Genomic DNA, 23877 nt, shown 5'->3' with positions numbered 1-23877 from the left:
ATAGAGGACGAAGAGGGCATTCCCTCAGAGAAAAAAAAGCATGAGCAAAGGCACAGATGTGAGAAAGAAGGAGAAGCAGTCAGAAAGAGCAAGTGTCTTTTAAACCAGCATGGTTCAAATGGTGGGGCTACATTTCTAGGGGTAGAAACCATGCAAGGAATTGGAGGTGAGAAGTATAGAAGCTGTGATATTAGAAGTTACGTGATGCTAAAGCAGCTGAGAGCGACTGCAGAGAAGAATGAGAAAGAAAACTGTGGGCCAGGACCTGAAGTCTCAGAAGGTAGAAGAGTACTTGTGGTCGGTGGTTAGAAGAGAGACTGTAGAAAGACATTTCATCACTTGCTCTGAAGGTACAGGAGAAAGCAAAGGCCATGCAGAGTCCCGCATATCCAGTGGCCAGGAGAAGTGCAAGTGAGCGTTAAAAAGCGTGTGGTTTTCAAGGAAAGTGGCATCATCAGCCACTTTTTGTTTTTTTGTTTGTTTGTTTGTTTTGCGGTACGCGGGCCTCTCACTGTTGTGGCCTCTCCCCTTGCGGAGCACAGGCTCCGGACGCGCAAGCTCAGCGGCCATGGTTCATGGGCCCAGCCACTCCGCGGCACGTGGGATCCTCCCGGACTGGGGCACGAACCCGTGTCCCCTGCATCGGCAGACAGACTCTCAACCACTGCGCCACCAGGGAAGCCCCATCAGCCACTTTTTTGAAAGAGAGTTTACAATGAAGGGCAATTGCTAGTGTGGAGATGAATGCCAGCTTTACCACTTCCTTTACACGATAGCAGTCTGTAAGTATGGAGAAAGGTACATTCCCCAAGAAAAAAGACTCCGTGAAAGAATTGTTCTGTGGTATTTCACATTGGGTCAGCTTATACAACACTGGCAGGCAGCCTGGGTGGACCAGAAAACACCTATCAACACCAGAGCAAATATAATGAACACTCTCTCAAATGGATACTGAGCTCACAAAAGAAGTAAAGAAAATATACAAGGAGCCAAAAATGAAGGTGAAGTGAGAAAATTGAGTGTTGAAGGTACAGTTTGGGCATACAAGATGGGAAGATGTGGAGAAAACCATGTAAAGCTAGGCTATTGAGATGGACGACTGGAAAAACTTGCTCAACATCAGTAACAAACCAAAAAAAAAACTTGTCTGTCTTGTCCAGAGAATGGGAAAAGAAGAGTCTCTGCTGAGAAGCTTTAATTTCAAGCTTCACAACAAGGTGGGATTTGAATGGATACTGCCAGCATGGTCCAGGAAGTTCCCCATCTAAAGAGTAACTTGAAGCAAAGGAAACATAAATCCCCTCTGGAGGGTCATGCCCTCAAGGCAAGCTGCCCAGGATTCTGACAAACATAAACTCACAATCTGGAATTACAAAGCGCATGAAGAATAAACCAGTCAGCAGAAACTACAAACAGCAGAAATTTAACCTGCAGAAACTACAGATAACCCGATAATGAGAAATAGATATAAAATAAGAAAGTTTATGGTGCTCCAAGACTTACAAGATGGAACTGTAAATATTAAAAAGAAACAAGATGGGTTTTTTCCCCAAAGACAGAAGAGACTGAAAAAGTACTAAATATAAAAATTGAGATTAAAAATTCAATGCCTAAGTTAAACCACAGATTAGATACAATTAATACACTGAGATATAGATCTGAATAAATTACCCAGAATGCAGATTCAAGCAAAAACAAGGAGATGGAATATAGGACAGGGAGGTTGAAAGAGAGGGAGAATAAAGGAGGAAAACCCAGGATGTATCCAGAAACAGGGAACAGAGAAAATGCAGTAGAAGCAGTTTCCAAGGATACAGTCGCTAAGAATCTTCCATTGTTGGACAGAGATGTTCACCTGTAATGGATGGACAATAAGACTAACAGTGGGCTTCTCAACAAAAACAAAAAACAGAAGTCATAAGATACTGGTAAAAGTGCCAAAAGAAGCTAGCAGTCAATTTCAATTGTATACCTAGGGGAACCATCCTTCAAGAATACGAAAGAAGCACATTTTCAGACAAACACTGATAGAAAGAATTTACCATCAGTAAACCCTAACAGAATTTCTTAAGAGATGTATTTCAGGAAAAAGAATATTAAAACCAGAAGAAAGTACTGAGATGAAGTAAAGAAGTAATGAAATGGATAAACTCATAGGTAAATCAAAACAAATACTGGCTGTATAAAACTATAAAAATAAAAACAACAAATTTGGAGATCAAAAACTAGCCATCACCCCCATGTTCACTGCGGCATTATTCACACTAGTCAAGATATGGAAACAACCTAAGTATCTATAGACAGATGAATGGAATATTATTCAGCCATGAAAAGAAGGGAATCCTGCCATTTGTGACAACATGGGTGGAGCTCGAGGGCATTCTGCTAAGTGAAATAAGAGAAATACAAATACCATATGATCTTTCTTATATGTGGAATCTAAAAAACAAAACAAACACACAAAAAACCTGGCTTATAGACACAGAGAAGAGAATGGTAGTTGCCAGAGGTGGAAGAAATGGGTGAAGGGGGTGAAAGGTAAAAAGAAAAAAAATAATGGAAAGAATTTTGCAGCAAATACCCATATATCTACTGTCTATATTATGCAATTAATATTTTACAGTATTTTCACATGTCTGTCTATCCATTTGCTGATCCATCATTTTTTTTGCTACATTTCAAAATAAGTTGCAGATATCAGCAGTTACATCTGAATATTTTATTGAATGCATATCATTAACTGGAGATCAATACTTTGCAGTTCCTTTTTTCTTATGAGATAAAATTTATGTACAATAAGATGCACATATTTTGTACTTTTTCTTTAAATTAGGGAATAACAGTAGCTTTGGCAGGTGAGGGGGGAAAAGTAATGGCAGAAGAAAGGAGCAAAAAATAATGATTCTCCCTTTATACAAAAATTATAGGTCCCATGTACTCATATAAACACCTAAAGAAAAGAAATTAACAAATTAGAAAACAAACATACAATAGAATTAACAAAAGTAATAGTTCATTGTGAAAAACTAGTAAAATTGATAAAACCAATACAAGACTGTTCATGACAAAAACAAAAGTAGAGAGAGCAAAAGTTACCACTATTAGGAGTGAAAAGGGGATATTACTACATAGAAAAGAATGTAGTACTGATTGTAAATGTAAATGTAAATGAACCCTAAAACATGAAGCTGAGCAAAATAACCCAGACACAAAAGTGAACAGCTATATGATTCCTTTGGGAAACTTTATGCATGGAGCTAGAAATCAGAGTGGTGGCTGCCTGTAGGAGATTGGGAGACTTACATAAGAGCTTGAAGGAACTTTCTGCAGGAATAGAACAGTTCCACATCATGACGGGGATAGGATATTAGTTACACAGATGTATATATATATGTCAAGGACATTGAATCTTACAGTTAAGATCTGCCCAATTCACTGTAGGTAAACTTTACTTCAGTTTTTAAAAATTAATTGAATGCAGTGTTTTAGCAGAAGCTCAAAAGACATCTGAGACCAGTACTAGACCTAGATGGTATCTGTAACTCTCCTAGGTACTTTCCCTAAATAGAATTTTTTTTTTTTTTCCTAAATAGAATTTTTAAGTTTATTTCTTTTTTTACTGTATACAGCTTTCATGTGGTTTTAAAAACAAAAAGCATTAAAACAAACCCAGGAGAACCAAAAAAGTGAAAGAAAGAGTAAAAATTCTCACTCCTGTCCTTGTTTCCCATCCTCCCAGTTTCCCTACCCCATAGGCAACTACTATTCTCAGTTTCTTTTGAACTCTTTTTCAGACTCTTTATGGGAAAACAATGCCCTAAATTTTGACTTAGGGTGATGGAGTCTGAGAAAACATGGTGTCAAACATTAAACATCCTGTTGAGAGTCTTGAAGCCTTAGAACTGTTGTTAGAAATATTCACATCAGAACTGGAGGTTCTATTTGACCAGGTCTTCGACCAAACTGGGGTTGTCATGACTTTTCAAAGCACAGTTTCCAGAGGAAGAAAAAAACAACTACAACAAAGAGGCATTAACTAAAATACTAGTCAACAATACGGCAGGAGATGAAAATAAAGGAGTGAGAGTTAAGTGTTCTAAGGTCATTTCCATGTTCAGGAGGAGAATAAAGAAAATGATAAAGTGAATGTTAATAAATGAAGAGTATCTGGCAAAATAAATACTCATTTCCAGACATACAAAGAACTACTACAAATCTGAGGCTTAAACAAATATTTTTTAAATGAATGAAATAAAATGAAAAGGAGGCAACAGAAAAACATACTCTCTTTTCTGTGTCTGGAAGTGGTTGGTGAGGAGGTGATGTTTGGAGCTTCTGTAGCCATATTGAGACAATGAGGAAATAAGCTTGAAGGGGAAAAGCCAACCCACTAAGGATGGCAGAGTGGACAGATGAATAGAACCTGGGTTCCCCTGGATGGGCAGATGATTGAGGTAAGGCCTGCTGGCCTCCTATGGCAGGAGAGAAATGAATGCTGAGGAAGAAAGGGTGTCTATCCTGCTAATACCCTGTAGGTGTCTGCTACAAGGACCATGTAACCTGGAGCTGCCTGGAAGCCATCTTGCCACCATCTGAATGGAGCATGTCTGAAAATGAAGCCACACAGAGGAAAAGAGAAGGAGAGAACACAAAATCTGATGGCTGTAGTAACTGGCAGAGCAGAAAGGTGAGCAGAGAAGATGTGAGGTGGGTGTAGGATATGTCCAGTCCATGCTCCAGAAAGGGAGACATATGGAACACAGCCATTCAGCAGAGCACAAGCCAGCTCTACTCAAACCAATGAGCTCAGTTCAGATCCAGATTCCTAGTTTAGTCAGCCTCTGCTAGGAAACCTGCTTGGATGCCCTCTAAGGGAGAGCTAGGAGTCATCCTTCTGAAAATTCTAAATGGAATTCATCACGTGGGTCCTTCACAGGGGACCCTCAACAACAGTGGCAGCGTCACAACAGAGGTCTCTGGAGAGGACGTGTAGGGCCGTCAACGTGGCCATTCTGTTCTGACCTCCTGAAAAGCGGCAGGCATCCCAGTACAGCAAATCCTGGCATCAACGTATCCTGGAAGTGGGAGTAGAAACGAGTGCTACTTAGCCAACGATGTTGAAAAATAATGAAAGGTGAAACGATGACAGCATGAAGCCTGGTTCTCAGGACTGGAAAAGTCAGAGAATCCTTCGGGACTGTGGTTTGGCGGAGTGGAAAGATTGTGAACCAAGCCAACCTGAACTTGAATCCTGGCCCTGACACTTTTTAGCTATGTAACTTCAGAAACATCATTTCATCTGTTTGAGACTCAGTTTCCTCATCTCGAAAATGAGGGCTAATATTGCCAGCTTCCCACAGTGGTTAGAGTTAGAAACGATGCATGTAAATTACCTAGCACAGTGTCCGGCACGTACAAGGTATTCAAGAAAAGACAGGGAGGAAGGAGGAATGAATGAAAGGCAGAAAGAGGAAGACAAATCCTAAGCCATAGAGCATGGTTTATAGAAAGTAAACGCTGATTTCACCAACATGCTCTAAACAGAAGAACAGAGGAAGATAGCTTTTCCAAACAGGAGTGTCGGCACCTGAGAAGGGTCCTCAGCCCACAGCTTTAAGGCTGGTTCAGAAAGCTCCTTGGAGCTCTGAACTAAAGCACCCCTGGGGAAGGGGTGAGCGGCCCTTTGATGCTTAAGGTGGAAAGGCCAGCCTGGGTCAGAGCTTGTCCCCATTGCAGCCTCCGTTCAGGGCCCCATCATCTCCCAGCACAGTCGCGGCTAGGTCGCTCTGGTTCAAGACCAGCAGTAAAGGCAGCTCCTTCCCAGGAAGAAGAGTATCCTGGAGATAGAGTCGCCCCTCCTGACTCCCGCCGGGGACCCGTTCACCTCGGCCCACGCGGGGGCTGGTCCCATGTCCCAGGTCCCAGGTGTGCTGTAGGCCCACACATCCTATGTGCAGGGAGAGTAATCTGAACATACAGAATTAATTCCTTTCTCCTTGTAGAAATCATCACTCTTTTTTCTTTTGGGGGCAAACGCTCTCTCTCTTAACGTGTGTTGCTCCTTTGACTTGTTTCCCTGGCAACAAAGACAGAAGAATGCAGGCAGCAACAAAAGCGGGTACAGGTAGTTTGTTTTCATGTCCTGGGGGGCTGAGGGCTGTGGGGAGGAGCAGTCACGACTCCCCCTGTTCCGTAAATGACTCACAGCAGAGGCTTCTAGTTTTTTTCCCGGTTTTGTTTAATAGCCAGGGAGGGGAATGGACCACGACTTAAGGCGTGTCTCGCTGCCACCGGGAGAGCAAGGAGCAGTTCTTCTTCAAGGGCAAGGCCAAGAAGGGTATCTGCCTGCCAAATGGCTCATCCACCATCAGTCTTCACAGGGGCTGCCAGGCCCTGTGGCCACAAGACAGCGACCAGCTCACCTGTGCGGACCCCTCGGCTCCTAGGTCTAGCAGGAAGGGGCGTCTTCTGCCACCTGGGATTTGCCCTCAAGCACCCTCCGGACCCTCTGCATCCCTGGGATGTAAGAAGGAGAAGTGAGGGTCAGCACGGATGCTGGGTGGGTGGGGACAAGCAAGCTCTGGCTGCTGGGGCCACAGGTGAGGCCAGAAGAGGGAGGGCAGAATGAAGGACGCAGTTAGGAGGTGGACCGCTTACCCAGGCGAAGCCGGTGGGTCTTGTCAGAGAAAACCAAGCGGAACCAGCCAGGCTCTTTGCACTCGAAGGCTTGGCCAAGGGACAGCAGCACCTTGTTATCCAAAAAGCGGCGCCAGAGCAGCATCTCCTCCTCAAAGGTGGCCGCGGGCAGGTACTGGGAGGGTGAAAGGCGCTCAGGATGCAGAATGAGAGCCCCTGCCCTTGCCTGCTGGAGGGAGCTTTAACACTGCCCCCACCACCTGCATTTCCACCTGCATTACCTTCCTCAAGTCGACCCAGATGAAGAAGCCGGCCCCACGGCTCACGAAGGGGATCCCCAGGGCCCGGAGCTCTTCCGAGACATAGGTGTGAGCAGCCTTGAGCCGGGCGTGGTTTTCCGGCAGGTACACTTGGTTGATCCAGTCTGTTTGGGTGAAAGAGAAGCCAGAAGATAAACCTCACCATCAACCCTCCGCTCTGGCCTGAGAGTCTAAATGCTGAAAAGAAAAAGGCCATGAGCTGCCGAAGCTGGGTGAGCCCCTCCTGTAGCTGGTTGGGGGCAATGGGAATATTCAGCGAAAAGCACCTTAAATCCAGATCCTTGGCCCTGAGGGCTCCAGGGCCTGCGTGACGTTCTCAGGAGCCCAGACACAAAGTCCCTCAGGACTCAGACCCTCCCCAGAGGTGTACCCACTTACACAGTGACACTTCTGAGTCACCCAGGTGGAAGCTCAGATCACAGTGTAGCCACTGACTAGGCGTGAGGCCTTGGGCAACGTCACCTCCTTGAGCCCCATTGTTTTAACTGACCTTTGTTTTCAGCGTCCAGTTCGATGAATTTTAACACATGCATAGATTTGTGTAGCCCCCATGACAGGCAGGATACTGAATGGTCCCCTCACCCCGAAGAACACCCTTGTGCTATCTGTTTGAAGTCACAACACCCCCTTCCCTGCAATCGCTGGTCTGTTCTCCATCACTGTAGTTTTGCCTTTGCCAGAACGTCACGTAAGGAGAATCATACAGTAGCGTAATCTTTTGAGACTGGTTTCCTTCACTCGACACAATGCCTCTGAGATGGGTCTGTGTCCTCATGGCTTCTATTGCAGTGTGTGGGTGAACCACAGTCTGTTTCTCCATTCATTTGTGGAAGGACATTTGGGTTGTTTCCAGTTTGGGGTGATTATGAGTAAAGCAGCTATAAACATTCATGGAGAGGTTTTTGTGTGACCATAAGGGCAAATATCTAGGAGTAGGATTTTTGGGCCATTTGGTAAGTGTGTGTTGAAGTTTATAAGCAACTGCTCAGTTGTTTTCCAAAGTGGCTGTTCCATCTTAACATTCCCACTGGCAGTGTGAGAGTTCCAGCTGCTCCACATCCTCAGGAACACATGATACTATCGCGATCTTTTAAAATTTAGCTATTATAGCAGGTGTGTAGTACCCGGTCCTGATTTTCTTCATCTATAAAATAATGGGGAAATATGCAGAAACACCTGCTTCCTAGGATTCTGGGGAGGGACAAATGAGATTGAGAGCATCTTGCGGGACTCAATGAATGGTGGCAAGTACGGGTAACCTTTGCTATCTAAACTCACTATCTGAACCCAGGAACAGAATAGACCTGCACAGAAAGAGACACTTCCATTATAACAATCTTCCTTTAGTAGCTTCTGCTCTTTTTCAAGTGCTCACAGCTAATAATAATGAGTTCATATTAAGTGCCTATTGTATGCCCGGTGCTATTCTAATTGAATGACAAATCACACCAACCCTACAAGACAGGTACCGTTATGATTCCTGTTTTGCAGAAGAGGAAAATGAGGCTCAGGGAGGTGAAGGAATAGACCACATAGCCGGGACGTGACCGAGTAGGATATGAATGTAGTTTGGGCTCAGAGCTGGCACTCTCAAACACCACCCTAAATTCATCTCATGGGAGAAGCACCCATGACCCCTGGCCAGTCCCAGTCTAACTACAACCCTCCCCCATCCTCAGGTGGCCAGGCCCAGGCAGTCACCACGGTCCCGGAGCAGCTGTGCCATCTGATACTGGACCAAGCCACTGAGGCCGTGATAGCGGCAGAGGGAGGATACCGCAGTGGCCACGTCCTGGTTTTCTGTGTACAGCGTGCCAAAGCGGAGCCCAGACATCCCGAAGTCCTGAAGGAGAAAGGCACTGTGGGAGGTAGCCATCCCTCCCAGAGGAAGCTGGTTCCACCCACCTCTCACCTCCCCATGACACCCCCAAGGCCAGCCAGGAACCCACCTTGCTGGTCGCCCACATCACGTGGGTCCTCTGGGGGTCAGGCAGCCTGCGGAGAGCACAGGGTGGGAACAGAGGCAACGCAGACCCATCGGAATTCACATGTTTGGTTGCACAAATGAGGAGACAGATGAGTCTGGTTTCATCTCTTGAATCACCAATTCCTACACATCCTTTAGAGCAGGGGTCAGCCAGCTACAGCCTGCTGCCTGTTCTTGTAAACGAACCTCTAAGGGGGCACAGCCATGCTCTCCCACCTGTGTACTGCCCATGGCTGATTTTTTTTTTTTTTTTTTTTTGCGGTACGCGGGCCTCTCACTGTTGTGGCCTCTCCCGTTGCGGAGCAACAGGCTCCGGACGCGCCGGCTCAGCGGCCATGGCTCACGGGCACAGCCGCTCCGCGGCATGTGGGATCTTCCCGGACCGGGGCACGAACCCGTGTCCCCTGCATCGGCAGGCGGACTCTCAACCACTGCGCCACCAGGGAAGCCCCCATGGCTGATTTTATGCTACAATGGCAGAGCTGAGTGAGTGACCATATGACCTGTAAAGCTTAACATATTTGCCATCTGATCCAAAATATTTGCCAGCCCCTGATGTAGAGCATAGTTCAAGCATCACTTCCTCAAGCGGACCTTCTCTGACCCCCTCCCAGTAGACCAGGCCAATTGGGTACCCCAAGCAGATCCTCTGTTGGCTCTCCAGACGTCTGCTTTTCAATAATCAAATGATTAGCTGTGTATCTAGTTGCTAAAAGTGTTGGGGGGGTTTTTTGATGGTTTTTTTTTCCAGCTAGAAAGACAAGTTCCACATAAGAAGGGTCTATATCTTTCTTGTTCACTGACGTATCTCCAGCACAGCATAGTGTCTGGCCCACAGGAAGTGACAAATCCCTATTTCTCTGAGTCTCACTCTCCTAATCCATAAGCAAAGGGGAGGAACAACCTACGTGCCATCCACCTGGCAGAGCTTTGCGAGGACTGGCTGAGCAGAGCAAAGGAAAGTGTTCGGGAACCACTGACTGAAACCACCCACCCTGGCCAGGCAGGATAATCACCACTTGCACGAGTTATCTCACAACAAGAGGTCCTGCTAAGGAATATGGAGCTGACAAGCTACCACCAGCCCGAAGACTTTAGGAGGGGCCAAAAGGAGGGAGGAGACGCCGGCCCATAATATGTTCTTCCAACCTCCCAGAAACCCTCGCACGGGAAACCATCTTGACTGAGAGACGCGCATACCGCCAGGAAGGGCCTTGAATTGGACCAAGTATGGGCACAAGCAAGATGATGGACCAGAGACAACCTGGAAAGCTAACCCCATTGCCTTAAAACCTGAGACTACGAGCCACGTGGCAGAGCAGTCCCCCAGGGTTCCCTTACCCTCCTGCTCTCCACCCAGGTGCCCCTTCCCAATAAAGTCTCTTGCTTTGTCAGTACGTGTGTCTCCTCAGACAATTCATTTCGGAGTGTTAGACAAGAGCCCACTCTCGGGCCCTGGAAGGGGTCCCCCTTCCGGTAACAAAAGGACTCAGCAGGGCTGAAAGATCTCAGCGAGTATCAGGAACTGTCAGAATCCCTAAACGCCAGATGTGCAGATCTTACAGATGATCCGATCCAACTGTTTCCAAAGGCGTTCTGGCCACACATTCTTGACTCAAACTAAATCTAATGAAAAAGCTCCGACAGCTGGAAGGGCTTGGCACATGCAGGGGGCCCCAGAAGTATCTGCTGAATGAATGAGTGAATGAATGAAAATGGAGCCACTCTGGAGATGAGGGAAACAGCAGAGGAGGCCCATTTCCCACCCTCCCAGCCTTCCCTCAAGGAATCCTAAGACCACTCCTTGGAGCTTTCAGAACCACCACAGAACAATCTGAAAACCACTGATTGGCCCAGCCTCCCTTCTTCTCATTAGGGGACCTGAGGACAGTAGGACTAGCTGGGAGGAAGAGGAACTGTCCTGGGTGGGCGGAGGGGCGCGGGACTGGCAGAGTCAGCTCACCTTTCCAGGCTCAGGACACTGTGGTACCCAACCGACTCCTCAAACACGGACAGCATGTAGACCTCATCCACCATCACGTGCAGCTCATGCCTGGAGGGCAGGTCGTGGGGAGGAGAGAGCTTGGCTGGTAGGCCAAATGCATCCCCCAGGGTGGGATGGCAGTGAATCAGAAATCCAGAAGGACCGCGGTCTAGCCCAGGGTTACCAAACTTGTTTTTTCCAGGAACACCCTTCTTTTGTCTATTTCTTTCAAACAAACAAGAAGCCGCGCGCACACACAAGGCAGATGACAGTGGGGATTCTGAAGCAATGTTGGGGGACGGGGGAGGCGGAGCCCTCGGGCACCTCCAGCCACAGTTAAGTACAGGCGGACCCAGATTCACAGCTGGCTCCACCCCTGACTCTAAGCCTCAGTCAATGGGATAATGACAGTATCTGTACCTAATAGGGTCGTTGGGAGGATTACAGGAGCTGGAGCATGTAGGGTGCTTAGCGGGGGGCCTGGCCCCTAGAGCGGGCAATAACGGCAGCTGCTGTTATAAAAAGGAAGAGAGAAGTAGCATCCCACCAAGCCCTACCCCCTGACTCCACTGCCAGGAAGGGCCAAAGCAGGTAGAAACCCACAGTGGGGTAAAGGGGGTAACAGGACCTGCACCAAAGCTCACATCGGAACCCTGATCCGTCACACGCTTTACGGGGTGAGCGTGGGGTGCCTCACCTCTTGGCAAACTTCAGGTACTCCTGCAGCTCTCCTGGGGAATAGACATCACCCAGAGGGTTCTGGGGGTTGATGAGGATGAGGCCTTTGACCTTCACACCCTGAAACCATCAGTGGGACAGGAGACCCTCAGCTCCTCCCCAAGGCCACACGGTCCCACTGGGCCGGATCCCAGGGAAACGTGTTCACCACCCAACACGAAACGAATAAGGGCAAAGAATTATATCTGCAGCATCGTATCAGCTATAAAAGAGAACAAATGCAGAGAACAAAGCTCAGAGAGAAATATGCCCAAACGCCAGTAGAAGTTGCCTTTGTTGGTAGAATTATGGGTGGTGGTTTGTGCTTTTAAAATTCCCACAGTGGGCATATATGGATTTTATGACCAAGGTTAAAAAAAAAACAACAGATTGACAGATTTCTGAAAAGTGGACTGGACAGGAACCACTGGAGGGCTGCTGGTCTATGCCTTTCTTCGGGAGGCCTCAGATCCCCTCAGAGTGAGGGGGACCACCTCCCCAAATCACCAGAGAGACTGCTGAACCAGACTTCTAAGCTCCATGCTTGACCTGCTGAGTCAGAATCGGGAGAAGTGAGGGGTAGTTGTTTTTTTTTTTTTTTGCGGTACGCGGGCCTCTCACTGTTGTGGCCCCTCCCGTTGCGGAGCACAGGCTCCGGACGCGCCGGCTCAGCGGCCATGGCTCATGGGCCCAGCCGCTCCGCGGCATGTGGGATCTTCCCGGACCGGGGCACAAACCCGTGTCCCCTGCATGGGCAGGCGGACACGCAACCACTGCACCACCAGGGAAGCTCGGGGGGGCGGGTAGTATTTTTAATCAAGCTCTCTAGTTGATTCTCTGTACACTGAGAGTCTCAGAGTCTTTCTCTAGCAGGAAGCCCTCCATGGGCAGGCTCCCGCTTGACCCCCAGATCGGTTCCATGCTACCACCCTACCCCCCGTCCCCATCACAGAGTGCCACCACTACTCCCAGGAGATCAGCCACAGGAAGGGGGTCCATGCCCTGCTCAGGCCCCCCCGCCTTCCAGCCTTGGGTTTAATTTGATCCCCAGACCTCAGAATTAGCTCCTTCCAGCGCCATCTCGAGCTTCTCCACTGTGAGCTGGAAGGGGCGTGTCTCCAGCCCAGTGACCTGGAAGAAGATCCACAAAAGCCAGCAGCCAAATTCAGGGACCCTCCCCCCCAGACCTGGACGCTGGGGCCAGCAGCCAAATTCAGTGACCCTCCCCCCCAGACCTGGACTCTGGGGCCACCAGCCAAATTCAGTGACCCTCGCCCCCAGACCTGGACTCTGGGGCCACCAGCCAAATTCAGTGACCCTCCCCCCAGACCTGGACTCTGGGGCCACCAGCCAAATTCAGTGACACCCCCCCCCCAACCTGGATGCTGGGGCCTCTCCTACCCCTGTCATCTCCAGCCTCCTCTTAGAACAATCTCAGAAAAACACAGGGGGGTCACTCCTCTCTCACTGCCACCCACCCCATCACATCAGGGACACCCTCACGGCTCCTAGGATTGGGGAAGAGCCCCCTGAGGTCCACTGATTGGGGTCCGTGGGCTTCCATGTTGAGGTCCGCTCTGCCCCGTTCTCACCCCACCATTCCGGTGTGGTCTCCCTGGGCTGCCCTTGGCTTTTGCATCGACCCCAGGGATCTCAGAGGTGGAAGATCGGGTGTCCCCAGGGCACCTAGGCAAGGGCAGCCATGGCCAACAGAAGGCTCCACCCTCCTTTCAGCCATAACCCCAGAGGCCTCGGCATGGACTTCCTCTCATTTCTACCCTCAAATTCAGACAGAGGAACATCTCGGCCTACAGGAAGGCCCAGGTCCAACCTGGGGTCCCAGGAACTCTTACCTCACTGTCCAGATAGACACAGACCAGTCGGACGTTGCCATAGAGATACACATGCTGCGTGATGGCTCCGTAGTAAGGGGCAGGGATCAGGAAAGCCTCTGGGGGCAGGAGTGGGCCAGGGCCCGTCACCCTCTGGCCGGAACACCCAGACCCCCGTCCACTGACCCCACGCCTCTCCAAGCCTTCAGTGTGCTTGGGGAACATCTGGGGAACACGCTCCCTCTCTCAATTCCCAAAACCCTTTCTAAAGCTGGGATCCACTGAGTCCCTTTTCTAATAATTAGTAGCTGCCATTTATCGGGCACTTAATATGTATGGGGATCTGTGCTAAATATTTATTTTTTTAATCTCGTTTGACCCTCACAATCACTCTGTTATTATCCTCACTTTACCGACGAGGAAACTGAAGCTTAGATCCCTCGGAAGCACACGACATGCTGGGTTACTGCAAGCACAGACTTGGAACAGGAGTCGAAGCTGCAGGGTGATGATCTGGGTGTGACAAATGGGAAAACCTGACAAGACACAGAACTGCCCAGAGACAGAATGTGCCGCTTCTGGAGGAGTGAATGCTCCCCCGCTGGGGGCACTGAAGCCAAAGGCTGACACCGCTCGGTGGGGAGGGGGTGTCATGCAGAAGACTCCCGCTGTGGACACAGGGGTTGATGAGATGACGCCCAAGGTCCGCTCTAAGGCAGAGGTAAAGGTGCTCCTCCAGCTCTGAAGGGGGTGCATCAGTCAAGCTGCTCCCTTCCCAGCTTTCCCTTCAGCACAACCCCACCCCCGCCTCGCATCTCTGGAAGGGGCAGACTTTGCCCTACATGTTCCCTCCCCCGGCCGCAGGGATTGGGCCAGAGGTAGACAAATGACCCCAGGAGCCAATGCACTGGCTGGCTAGACACCCATCACGTTCTCTCTGTCTCAGGACTTTGCTCCAAGCAGCACAGATCCTTGTGAGACGAGAACATGCACTTGAATGCGAGGGTCCTGTGGAGTCAGAGCTGAGCCAACAACCTGGGCCAAACAGAGCTGAGCAAGGTCCAGAGAGAGGCCTGCATAAGAAGCGGGGGAGGGGGACTGCACACGCCAGTGAGAGACAGAGAGTGTGACGCTAATTCTACTCTTGATGGTTCTAGAACGGGTAGGAAATTGCCTATTACATCCTTGTGATGAATCTTCCTTTCAGGGTTCAAAACTTGGTTATTACGTCTCTCTGTGTTATTTTAACAAGTAACTTAACCCTTGGGCCTTAATCTCCTCATCTGTTAAATGGGAATAAGCACAGAACCTACCTCATCGGGGTTAGAGTGAGGATTAAATGACAGACTATGCCTAGCCTTAGGCCAGCGCCTGAAACGTAGTATGGGGTCAATAAATGTTACTAAATTATGATTATTAATTAAGCTAATATGAGTGGGTCTCTGTTCCTGGCAACCAACAGCCCCTGACCATGACTATGGTCAGTATGTCCTTGATTTGGCCATGGCTCTTGCAGCAAGCACTGCTGGCTAGATACTCAACAGCCATTCCAATTTTCTTCCTTGCTAAGAGAGCACCAGACTTTTCAGCTATGACCAGCAATAAGTCCAAGGAAGGTGCACCTTCCCCCAGCCCTGGGGGATGAAGCAAGTTTGGTTTAAGCCAACCAGGGTTCTCTTCCCCTTCGCCAGGGACTGCTTTGGGAATGGGTTTGTGAGTCCGTCCTGGCCAGAAGGATGCAAGGGGAGCCCTGCGGGGACTCTTCCAGGAAAGAGTAGCCCCATTTCCTCCCTCCCAGTAAAAAAGAGACAGGCACAGCACAGCCTCCCTCTCTTCCTGCTTTAGGACATGCTGTCACGTGAGGTCGTCACAGAGAAATGGCCCAGAACCCTGGCATCACCTTGACTTCCCCTGGAACTGCCAACCCCTGGCGTCTTGTCAGGCCCCTTAGTTAAGCCCCCTGTGGTCTAACAGTCTATTATGGCAAAAGCACCCTGATGCAGGCCTCGAGGACAGGCAGCTAGGGACACTGCAGGCACAGGGCAGCCCCTGGTACTGAATGGGCTGTAGTCTACTTACCCCCCACCTCACACAGTACTGTGGCCAGAGCGGAGAAGAGAGAGGCACAGCCATTCAGAACCACGACCTGAGGGTGACACATCCATGGGACAAAGATGAATCTGTCCCAGGAGGGTGCAAGGGTCTGCAGCCTCTAACCCAGGAGGGCACAGAGGGAGGGCCAGGTCACAGAGGGAGGGCCAGGTCATACCCGCAGGCCCCTCCTGACTAACAGCCAAGTCCATTTGTGTGGCCTATTCGTGGGGACCCTGTTCTAGATCAACTGAGCAAGGAAGAGGGAGCTGGTCACTCAGAGTCCTGCCCGAAGGTGTGGCGGCAAAGAGGGGCCACAGAACAAAGCGGGGCAGAAATTATACCCAAACTCTGAATATCTAGGATGAGGGGCAAGAAGGGAGGGGGTCTTCCTAATTCCAAATCAAAACTAAGTGACCCTACTTACCCCTGGCCAGCCAAAAGTTGGGGAGGGGGCAGAAGATCAGGAAGGAGCAGGGGAGGGGGCTACTCACATTCTCTGGTTTAAGGGGTGCGGGGCTCCTGCAGTAGAAAGACAGGAACCTGGCCACTTCCTCCCGGAGGCTGGAGATCAGACAGACAGATGGGCAGTGCTCATCAGAGGGGCTCCGACCCCAAGTCCATCCCAAAGCTCCTCTGGTGAATCTTCAGGCAGCTGCCATTACCCTTCTCTGCTTCCCACAATGGGAATACGATCAGTATTTGTCTCCACTCCTTGGTACCCACCTCCCTCCTCGGTCCCAACACTACCCGCATGCGTCGAAACTTCCATTCCAGTACTTCTAGGACACCTGACCCCACCTAAGCAGCAGACTGCAGGAATATCAAAAAGTAACACTCTCCATACAGATCTAGCTAATGGTAATAGTAATAATAGCACATTAATATAGTAAAATATATAATATAATGAAGGATAACATAATTATTATATTATTATCATACTTCTTGCTAATATTTATAAGCATTTACCTTATGCAGGTATTATTTAGAGAATATTCCTCATTTACTCTTCATAAAACCCCTCTGACACAACTACTATTATTATTATCCCCATTTTACAGACAAAAAAACTGAGGCTTGAAGGAGTTAGGTTACGTGCTGGTTAGTGGCAGAGTCCATACTCAAGCCCAGTGGTCAGACTCTAGGGCCACCATCCTAATTATTATAAGAGCATATGCTTGGAATTACTCTTGGAATCAAGTCCAGCTCCAGCACTAAATCCTTAGGACAGCATCTGGGCCCTAGCAAGTGCTCAATAAATATAAACTCTTATTAGTTTTACTTACTATTTCCCATCTTACCAGCAGAAGGCCCCAACCATCTCCTCCTAAGCTGATTCTGGCTCCTCTAAAGCTACTGAGAAATTGGAGACAAGGCTCCTGGCCTGAAGGCCCTCTCCACTCCTCAGACTCAAGAGAAACCAAGCCAGGGAGCCGCTGAGTGGGGGTGCGATGGGCAGGAGGCACTAGTTCCCTGCAGATACTCCAGGAGACCCCATGACTGCCAGCTCTCCAGGACTAGGCCCTCAGCCTAGGGCAGGCTTTCTCAACCCGCCACTATTGATGTTTCGGGCCGGATCATTCTTTCCTGTGGAGGGGCCTGTCCTGGGCACTGTAGGAGGTTTAGCAGCTTCCCTTGCCTCTACCCAAGAAAAGCCAGGAGCAAACCCCCTCCCAGTTACGACAACCAAAAATGTCTCCAGACATTGCCACATGTCTCCTGGGGAAGGAAACCGCCCTGGGGTTGAGAACCACTGGCCTACAGGTGCTACTTACAACAGATGTCCCCTCCAGTCAGGGTACTGCAGCAGGGACGGCTCCACCCGCCACATGTCGCTCTGACTCAGCTGGGGACAGACAGGGGAGAGCAGGGCTGAGGAACGCACACACTCATAGTGAGGGCCAGCCCTGCCACCTGCATCCACGCAGCACCAGGGCTTCTAAAGCCAAGGGCTTGGTCTGCTTATCAGAGAAACCGACACAGGGGCAGCTGAGGGACAGCATTCTCAAGCCCATTTTGCAGATGAGGAAACTGAGGCTTAAAAATGTCAGGTGTGGGACTTCCCCGGCGGTCCAGTGGTTAAGACTGTGCGCTTCCACTGCAGCGGGCCCAGGTTCAATCCCTTGTCAGGGAACTATGATCCGCCCGGCACGACCAAAAAAAAAAAAAAAAGTCAGGGGGCTCAGCCAACATCACAGCACCGGCAAGTGGTGAAGCTAAGACAAACCAGAATTTTTGACTCCTAGTCCAGTGCTCTTTAGACAACACCGCCGCCCAACAAAACCAGAGGGGCGGATTTGCAGAGGCAGCGATAGGAGACCGCACACCTCAGTTCCTCCAACGGGGTGACAGAAGAGGTCCCAGAACTAGGTGCCCTACCTCGGTCTTGGCTCTAAGTCATGGAGGGACTCAGGCCACTGTCTTCCCGCAGGCTCAGCTCAACCTTACACTTTGGAAAATGCGGCCATTTCCAGACCATCCCCACCCTGCCTGGGTGCTGGGTTAGTGACTCCCAGGGCATCACACCCACAAAGTCGAGGAAAGGCAGAAGCCTTGGGCGGCAGGACCAAAAGGAAGAGAGGGAATGAGCCACGTGTCTATAACCCCAGCCTCTTCCATTTCTCCTTCGTCCTTGAGCACTGCACTGTCCGATACAGAGGCCTCTGGCCACATGTGGCTCTTATGTGTGACTCTCCTGAATTGAGATACTGGATTCTGAAGACTTATATGAAAGAAGTATGTAAACTATCTCATTAATAATTTTTTATATTGATTACATGTTGAAATAGCCATATTTTAGATACAATGGGCTAAATAAAATACATGATGCAAATGAATTTTACCAGTTTCTTTGTACTTATTTAATAGAAAACTTTTAATTATATACGTGGCTCACAGTTTATTTCTACTGGATGGCACTGAGCTGCCTTAAGAGTGGGGAGCTGGCTTTGGGTAGAACAGGCTTTTCAAGCCCACTCCCTACACCCCTCTCCCCTTGCAGCTTAGATGTTTCCCTTTGGAAATATGTTCCTTTGGGTTAAGTATCACTCTCTCCACAGTTCCAAACTCTAACTCTTAGGCCTCGAGAGACACATTCATCAGATAGTTCCAGCAGTTTACTAGAGATGGCTCACACCAGCTCAAGAAATCTGATTATTTTCTCTATCTGTGAGTTGGCAGGCAGAGGGAAGGGGGAGGGGCAATATAAGGGTAGGGGATTAGGAGGTCCAAACTACTGGGTATAAAATAAGCTACAAGGATAGACTGTACAACACGGGGAATATAGCCAATATTTGATAGTAACTATAAATGGAGTATAACCTTTAAAAATTGTGAATCACTCTACTGTATACCTGTAACTTGTATAATACTGTACAGCAATTATACTTCAATTTAAAAAAATAAATGAAAGAAATCTGATTTCAGGAATTTTGCAAACTGTACCATTTTCAAAAATTACATTATATAAACTATACATATAAATTATATAAGTCAGTTACAATAAAAATAAAGGTAAAAAGTGCTCAAACAATATTGCTCCTGTCTATGTTGCTCCACTTTGCTCTCATCTGTGCTCTGGAGGTTCTTTCCGTCCACGTGTCTGCATGGTGGGACTACCACGTGATGGTGCCCCTGCACCTCTCTTCCCAGCTCTGCATGCAGTGATGTCACGGCAATAGCCTGATATCGGCCACAGTGGGGGCATTTACACTATGGGAATCAGAAAAGCTACCGATCAGGGGCCCCTTTCTCCCAGGGCCAGTTGTTAAATACTGACCACACAACACCGAGTATCTCCCCCTGAGAGCAGGGACCCAGCCAGCAGGAGGAACTGAGGAGGGAAAGAGCCAGAAGAAGTGAAGAAGGAGGATCACAGTGGGGAGGTGACTCTCCCAAGATGGAGGGAAAGTGGTCCCCAAGGCCGCTGAAGCAAGCAGCAGGCTTTCTGGGGGAAGTGTTCCAAGGAATCCCAGAGAAGACAGCCCCTTGCAGCTGGGGATGCCACCCAGAGGTGCACCGGGACTTACCCGCCTGGACAGCAGGTCAAAGCAGAGTTTGTTCTCACTGGTGCCCAAGTTAATGATGCCCTGGAGGTGAGAGGTACAGAGCCATGTGAGCACAGCAGAGTGTGCCATCAGAAGGCCCCGGGGGGGCGCACCAAGGCAGCAAAGCGAAGCTCTCTGCAATCTCGCCTTTCCCACTACCCCTCCTGGCCTTTGCTCAAGCCATGCCCTCCACATGGCTCCCTGATCCTATCTTCCCATTTCTAAAGCTCTGTGCAAATGCCATCTCCTCCAGGAAGCCTTCCTCAAAATTCCACCTGCAAGGGATCTTTTCTTCTTCTGGATCCCAAAGCACTTTATCTGTCCCCCTTTACGGCACTAGTCAGTTTCTGTCCCAGGTCACAGGGACTGATGTATAGGCTTTATCTCACCCACTAGATGGGAAGTCCCTGAAGGCTGGATACATGCCCGAGACACCGCTGTATCTCTCAAGAGCCTCAGTTTACAGGATGAAAGAATGTACACAGTAAACTGGTGCTCTGGCAGGAACAGGAACAAGGGTCATTGTACCGCAAGAAGAGGCCCTGTCAGCTCCATGGAGAAGACCACGTGGTGAGGAACCAAGGCCTGCCAACAACCATGTGAGTGAGCTTGGAAGTGGATCATCTCCCCACCCCACCAAGCTTTCAAATGAGACTACAGCCCCAGCTTCACTGCAACTTCCCAGGAGATCTTTAGCCTGAAGCACCACCCGGATTCCTGAATTCCAGAATCTGTGAGCTGTTTGTTTTAAGCTGCTAAGACCTGAAGTCCTTTGTTACACAGCAAGAGATAACTAATACAATCCCTCACTTTTTTCAGGTCTCTGCTTCAATGTCACCTTATTAAAGTGACCTTCTATGACCACCTCACATAAAATAGTAATATCCCCAGCCCACCCCACCAGTCTCTATCCTATTACCCTGCTTTATTTTTCCCTACAAGACTTATCCCAACATATTATATATATATATGTCTGTCTCCCATACTAGACTATAAACTCCATGAGGGCAGGAACTTTATTTTTGTTCACGGCTGTAACCCTGGTATATAGAACAGTGCCAGCACCTGGTACATGCTCAACAAATAAAGATTATTAAAGGGTTATTCGTGACAGCTCTCTACCCTCTGAAGGTATTACTGGTAATAAGTTATAATAATTGGGGCAGGTAACATTAATAATAATAGCAACTACCATTTATTGAATGCTCTATGTGGAAGCACCGTGCTAGTAACTTACGTACCTGATCTCATTTAATTGTGACAGTTCTATAGAGGAGGTATTACTATCCCATTATAGAGATGAACTGAGGTTCAAAGACATTAAGTAACTAGCTCAAGAATACACAACCCAAAAGTGAAACAGTTGCAACCTGAAACCTAGTTCTGTCCCAGATCTAAAATTGGATAGTCGATGGGCTGTGGATCAGAATCCATATAAGAGCACACTCCATGGTTCTTGAATTCCTCCTTCACAAATCGAGGTTCCCTTAATTATAAATGGGCCATCTTCTGATTCAGGTAATATACAGGGGCCTCTCTGAGCAACATAAGACACCCCCTAGGGAGTCAAAGGGGCATAACTCCAACATGACAATAGCAAGCTGTGTGCTGCCCTGTTGGTCAAAGTGGGGTAACCGCCCCCCCACCCCCCGTGCTCTCTTGTGTCCCAGTGGGAAGGGGGCCTTCACTCACACTGGGGTTCTCATCCTCATCATACTCATCCATGTGGTAGGTCCTGTAGCCCTCCTCTGCTGAATCCCAGAACCATTTAATGATGCTTCCTCTAGAGGACAGGTAGGGGCTGTCGGAGGAGAACATGGCAGTGGGATCACCCACTCCATAGAGCTTCAGCGGCTTCTGGTCTGGTTTTCCGGAGCCTTCTCTTTCCAGACCATCCCCATGGTTACTGTGCAGGCCCTGTGTGGAGACTGAACCCGGAGAGGTGGTAGGTGTCCCGGAGTCCTTCTGAGGGAGTATGAACATCTGCAGAAAGACAAAAGCACTCAGTGCCTGATCTGATCAAGGGCTTTCCTAGCACCAAGCAACAAAAATGAACTGGGAGTCACGGGGCCCTCCCCCTTCTCTATCTGCCCCTTCCTTCAAGTTTATATACTCATCACTTCCTGTGTCCCTTACTAGTTGTAACCATGTGCGCAATCACTTCAAGGCATCGACTCTGCTAAGGATCTACAGACAGGGGCTGTACTTGCTACTTTTCTACAACTTTAATAAACGGCTGCTTCAGCTTGTTTTACTTTTGTGGAAGTTTTGCATTCTGCAGCCTAAAGAGTCACCAGCTTCTTTTTCCATTCTTGCCGACGTCAGTTTCAAAAAGCCAAGTTAAAATTCTCTGACTTAAAGTAGAAAGAGCCTGGAGTCCAGGGGTCTTGTGGTGACTGTTGCGAATAGAAGTAAAGGATAAAATGAGATTATCTGGTTGTTTCGAGGCGATGATGGGTGGGGCCTGAGAAGAAGCAAGTGGGGTTCCCACAAGTGCAAGTGCACGACCCTGAGCAGAGCCCAAGGCCCCACCCCCGCTCCCTCCCGAAGTGGGGGAGGCGTGGCCGCTGGGAGGGGCTGGTCTCATCCTGCGTTCAGATGTGAACTCCTCCACTTTCTAAGCCAGCGTCCTCGTGGGCACAGTGGGTGTAGCCGTAACTACCGCATAGGGTAGCAGTGAGGACATAAATATGTTAGTGTAAATGCCTTAGAACAAATCCTGGCTCATGGACAAACTTCAGTAAAATATGTTATTATAACTCCTCGCCGCTTTCCCCAGTCCTGATGCACAAGCCCCAAACACCAAATGATGGGGGACCAACCAGCGGCCCAGAAACCCAGGGGGCTCCTCGGTTAAATTTTGCTCCACTAAGTCTTTTCTGGGGTCTCCCCCAACTGACTGGGCTCTCCCCAGCCTCACCTCGCCCCCCCTCATCCTATGCCTGGGCCCTCGGCAGGTCAGAGGGGCTGAGGCGGGGTGGAGGTGGGCGCCGGCCGGGCCCCGGCTCCGCGCGCGCCGTGCGGGAGCGAAGGGCGGGCTCGGGGCGTCCAGCGGGGCGGCGGCGAGTCCAGAGCCCGAAACCCGCGCGGCGGGGCCTCGGAAATCCACGAGAGGGAGGACAGGGCGGAAGGCAGAGCGCAAGGCCCCTGCAGAGCGGCGGGCACCTCGCGGGCGCCGGCTCCCGGTCTCCGGGAGGAGGAAGTCTAAGTCTGGCCGAGGGCTTCGAGACGGAAGGGCCGGGACTTCTGCAGCGAGGCCTCGAGCCCGGGCAAGGGAGACCCCGCGGGCCCCCTGTTCTGCAAAGCGTGGATTGCACCTACTTGCGGAGCTGGAGGAGCCGCCGCCGGCACTCAGGCACGCACAGTCTGTGTCCGAATCCTCGCCCGGACTCGCTCTCCGCCGCTGTGCGCAGGACACCCGGGCCCAGGCACTCGCACTCGGGACCGTCCACGCCGGGTCGGGCTTCCCAGAAGGTTCCGGGAACAGTTCGTCAACTCGCGCCCGAGGCCGCAGGACGCCCGGGTGTGGCCTGCGCGCAGGGAGCGCACACGCTGCAGCACCGTGGGGCGGGGAGGGGAAGCCGCGGAAGGGGAGGGGGCCCAGGGCCAGAGCTCCGCCTGGAAGGGACGGGCTGCCCGCTGCCACCTCCGCTCTCTGCGGCCTCAGCGCCCTGGCGGCCTTCCCGCCCCGGTCTCCCCGCCCCTGGCACACGGGGGCCCCTCCCTCTGCCTCCCGGCCTTAGTGTCCCCATTTACAGGCAGAGTCACCGAGGTTACTGGACAAATGTATGCCTGGTTGCGGCCCATGGAAAAGGCTTTCCGGACTTACATTAATTCGATTAAGGGCATCCTGAAAACATCCTTCCCCTATGAAAGCTTCTGACCTGAGTTTGTAATTTCTCCTCTTTTCGTTCTACAGAACATCTGGTGAACTCTGCCTGGGACCCTGCACTTTGGCAATGAGTTAGACCACCAAGGTCCCAGGCCCGCGCCGAGCCTTTGAGTAGGAAAAGTTTCCTTTTCTCCATGAAAAGCAATGAGCAGGATCCATCAGTACAGATCTGGCTGGGAAGACTTGGCTGTCTCCGGATCACTCCACTTCTTGTCTTCGCTTTGGCCTTGCCACTAACATTGTGACCTTGAGCAGCTCTCAAGACTTTTTGTTCCTCTATGTAAAATAAGCCAGTTCTCTCCATATCATTCTGTTTAATTCAGGTAAGTAGTCTTATTGAATGCCTGTGTCATGCAAGATCTCTGCAAAGTA

At 49.7% G+C, this 23877-nt stretch overlaps 2 protein-coding genes across 5 annotated transcripts in view; both read right to left on the bottom strand.

Moving 5' to 3' along the window:
• Window positions 1-2717: 2717 nt before the first annotated feature.
• On the bottom strand, window positions 2718-23272 carry ACCS (1-aminocyclopropane-1-carboxylate synthase homolog (inactive)). Of its 4 annotated transcripts, none has more exons than XM_032640727.1 (16): window positions 22935-23172; window positions 21306-21596; window positions 19596-19655; window positions 17343-17413; window positions 16062-16131; window positions 15556-15622; window positions 13498-13595; window positions 12698-12775; window positions 11625-11725; window positions 10907-10996; window positions 8906-8951; window positions 8658-8799; window positions 6918-7060; window positions 6658-6811; window positions 6423-6516; window positions 2718-5075 (listed from the first exon to the last, which is right to left on the bottom strand). In XM_032640727.1, the coding sequence occupies exons 2-15, from the start codon at window positions 21594-21596 to the stop codon at window positions 6449-6451; spliced, it is 1479 nt and encodes a 492-aa protein (XP_032496618.1). In that variant the 5' UTR covers window positions 22935-23172; the 3' UTR covers window positions 2718-5075; window positions 6423-6448. The 4 variants fall into 4 exon arrangements, with proteins under 4 accessions (XP_032496618.1, XP_032496619.1, XP_032496620.1 ...); XM_032640728.1 differs by lacking the exon at window positions 2718-5075 and adding an exon at window positions 6055-6076; XM_032640725.1 differs by lacking the exon at window positions 2718-5075 and having other exon boundaries at window positions 6205-6516; window positions 22935-23272.
• The window catches only part of LOC116758380 (probable inactive 1-aminocyclopropane-1-carboxylate synthase-like protein 2), a 106851-nt gene continuing 105545 nt past the window's right edge, over window positions 22572-23877 (bottom strand). Inside the window, 2 exon segments of the mRNA XM_032641188.1 lie at window positions 22572-22800; window positions 22935-23076. Coding sequence (XP_032497079.1) covers window positions 22572-22800; window positions 22935-23076 — 371 coding nt within the window.

Source organism: Phocoena sinus, chromosome 8, assembly GCF_008692025.1.
Source record: "Phocoena sinus isolate mPhoSin1 chromosome 8, mPhoSin1.pri, whole genome shotgun sequence".
NCBI lineage: Eukaryota > Metazoa > Chordata > Mammalia > Artiodactyla > Phocoenidae > Phocoena > Phocoena sinus.
Note: the sequence above shows the minus strand (reverse complement) of the source record. Positions and strands in the feature narration are given on the sequence as shown.

What these genes read in the sequence shown, in the direction of transcription:
- ACCS (XM_032640725.1), bottom strand. Translation starts at nt 21,596, where the DNA reads ATGTTCATACTCCCTCAGAAGGACTCCGGGACACCTACCACCTCTCCG. An exon ending in TTGACCTGCTGTCCAGGCGG is followed by an intron (nt 17,414 to 19,595) that starts GTAAGTCCCGGT and finishes GTCTGTCCCCAG; the next exon opens with CTGAGTCAGAGCGACATGTG. An exon ending in TCTGGGTCGACTTGAGGAAG is followed by an intron (nt 6,812 to 6,917) that starts GTAATGCAGGTG and finishes TCACCCTCCCAG; the next exon opens with TACCTGCCCGCGGCCACCTT.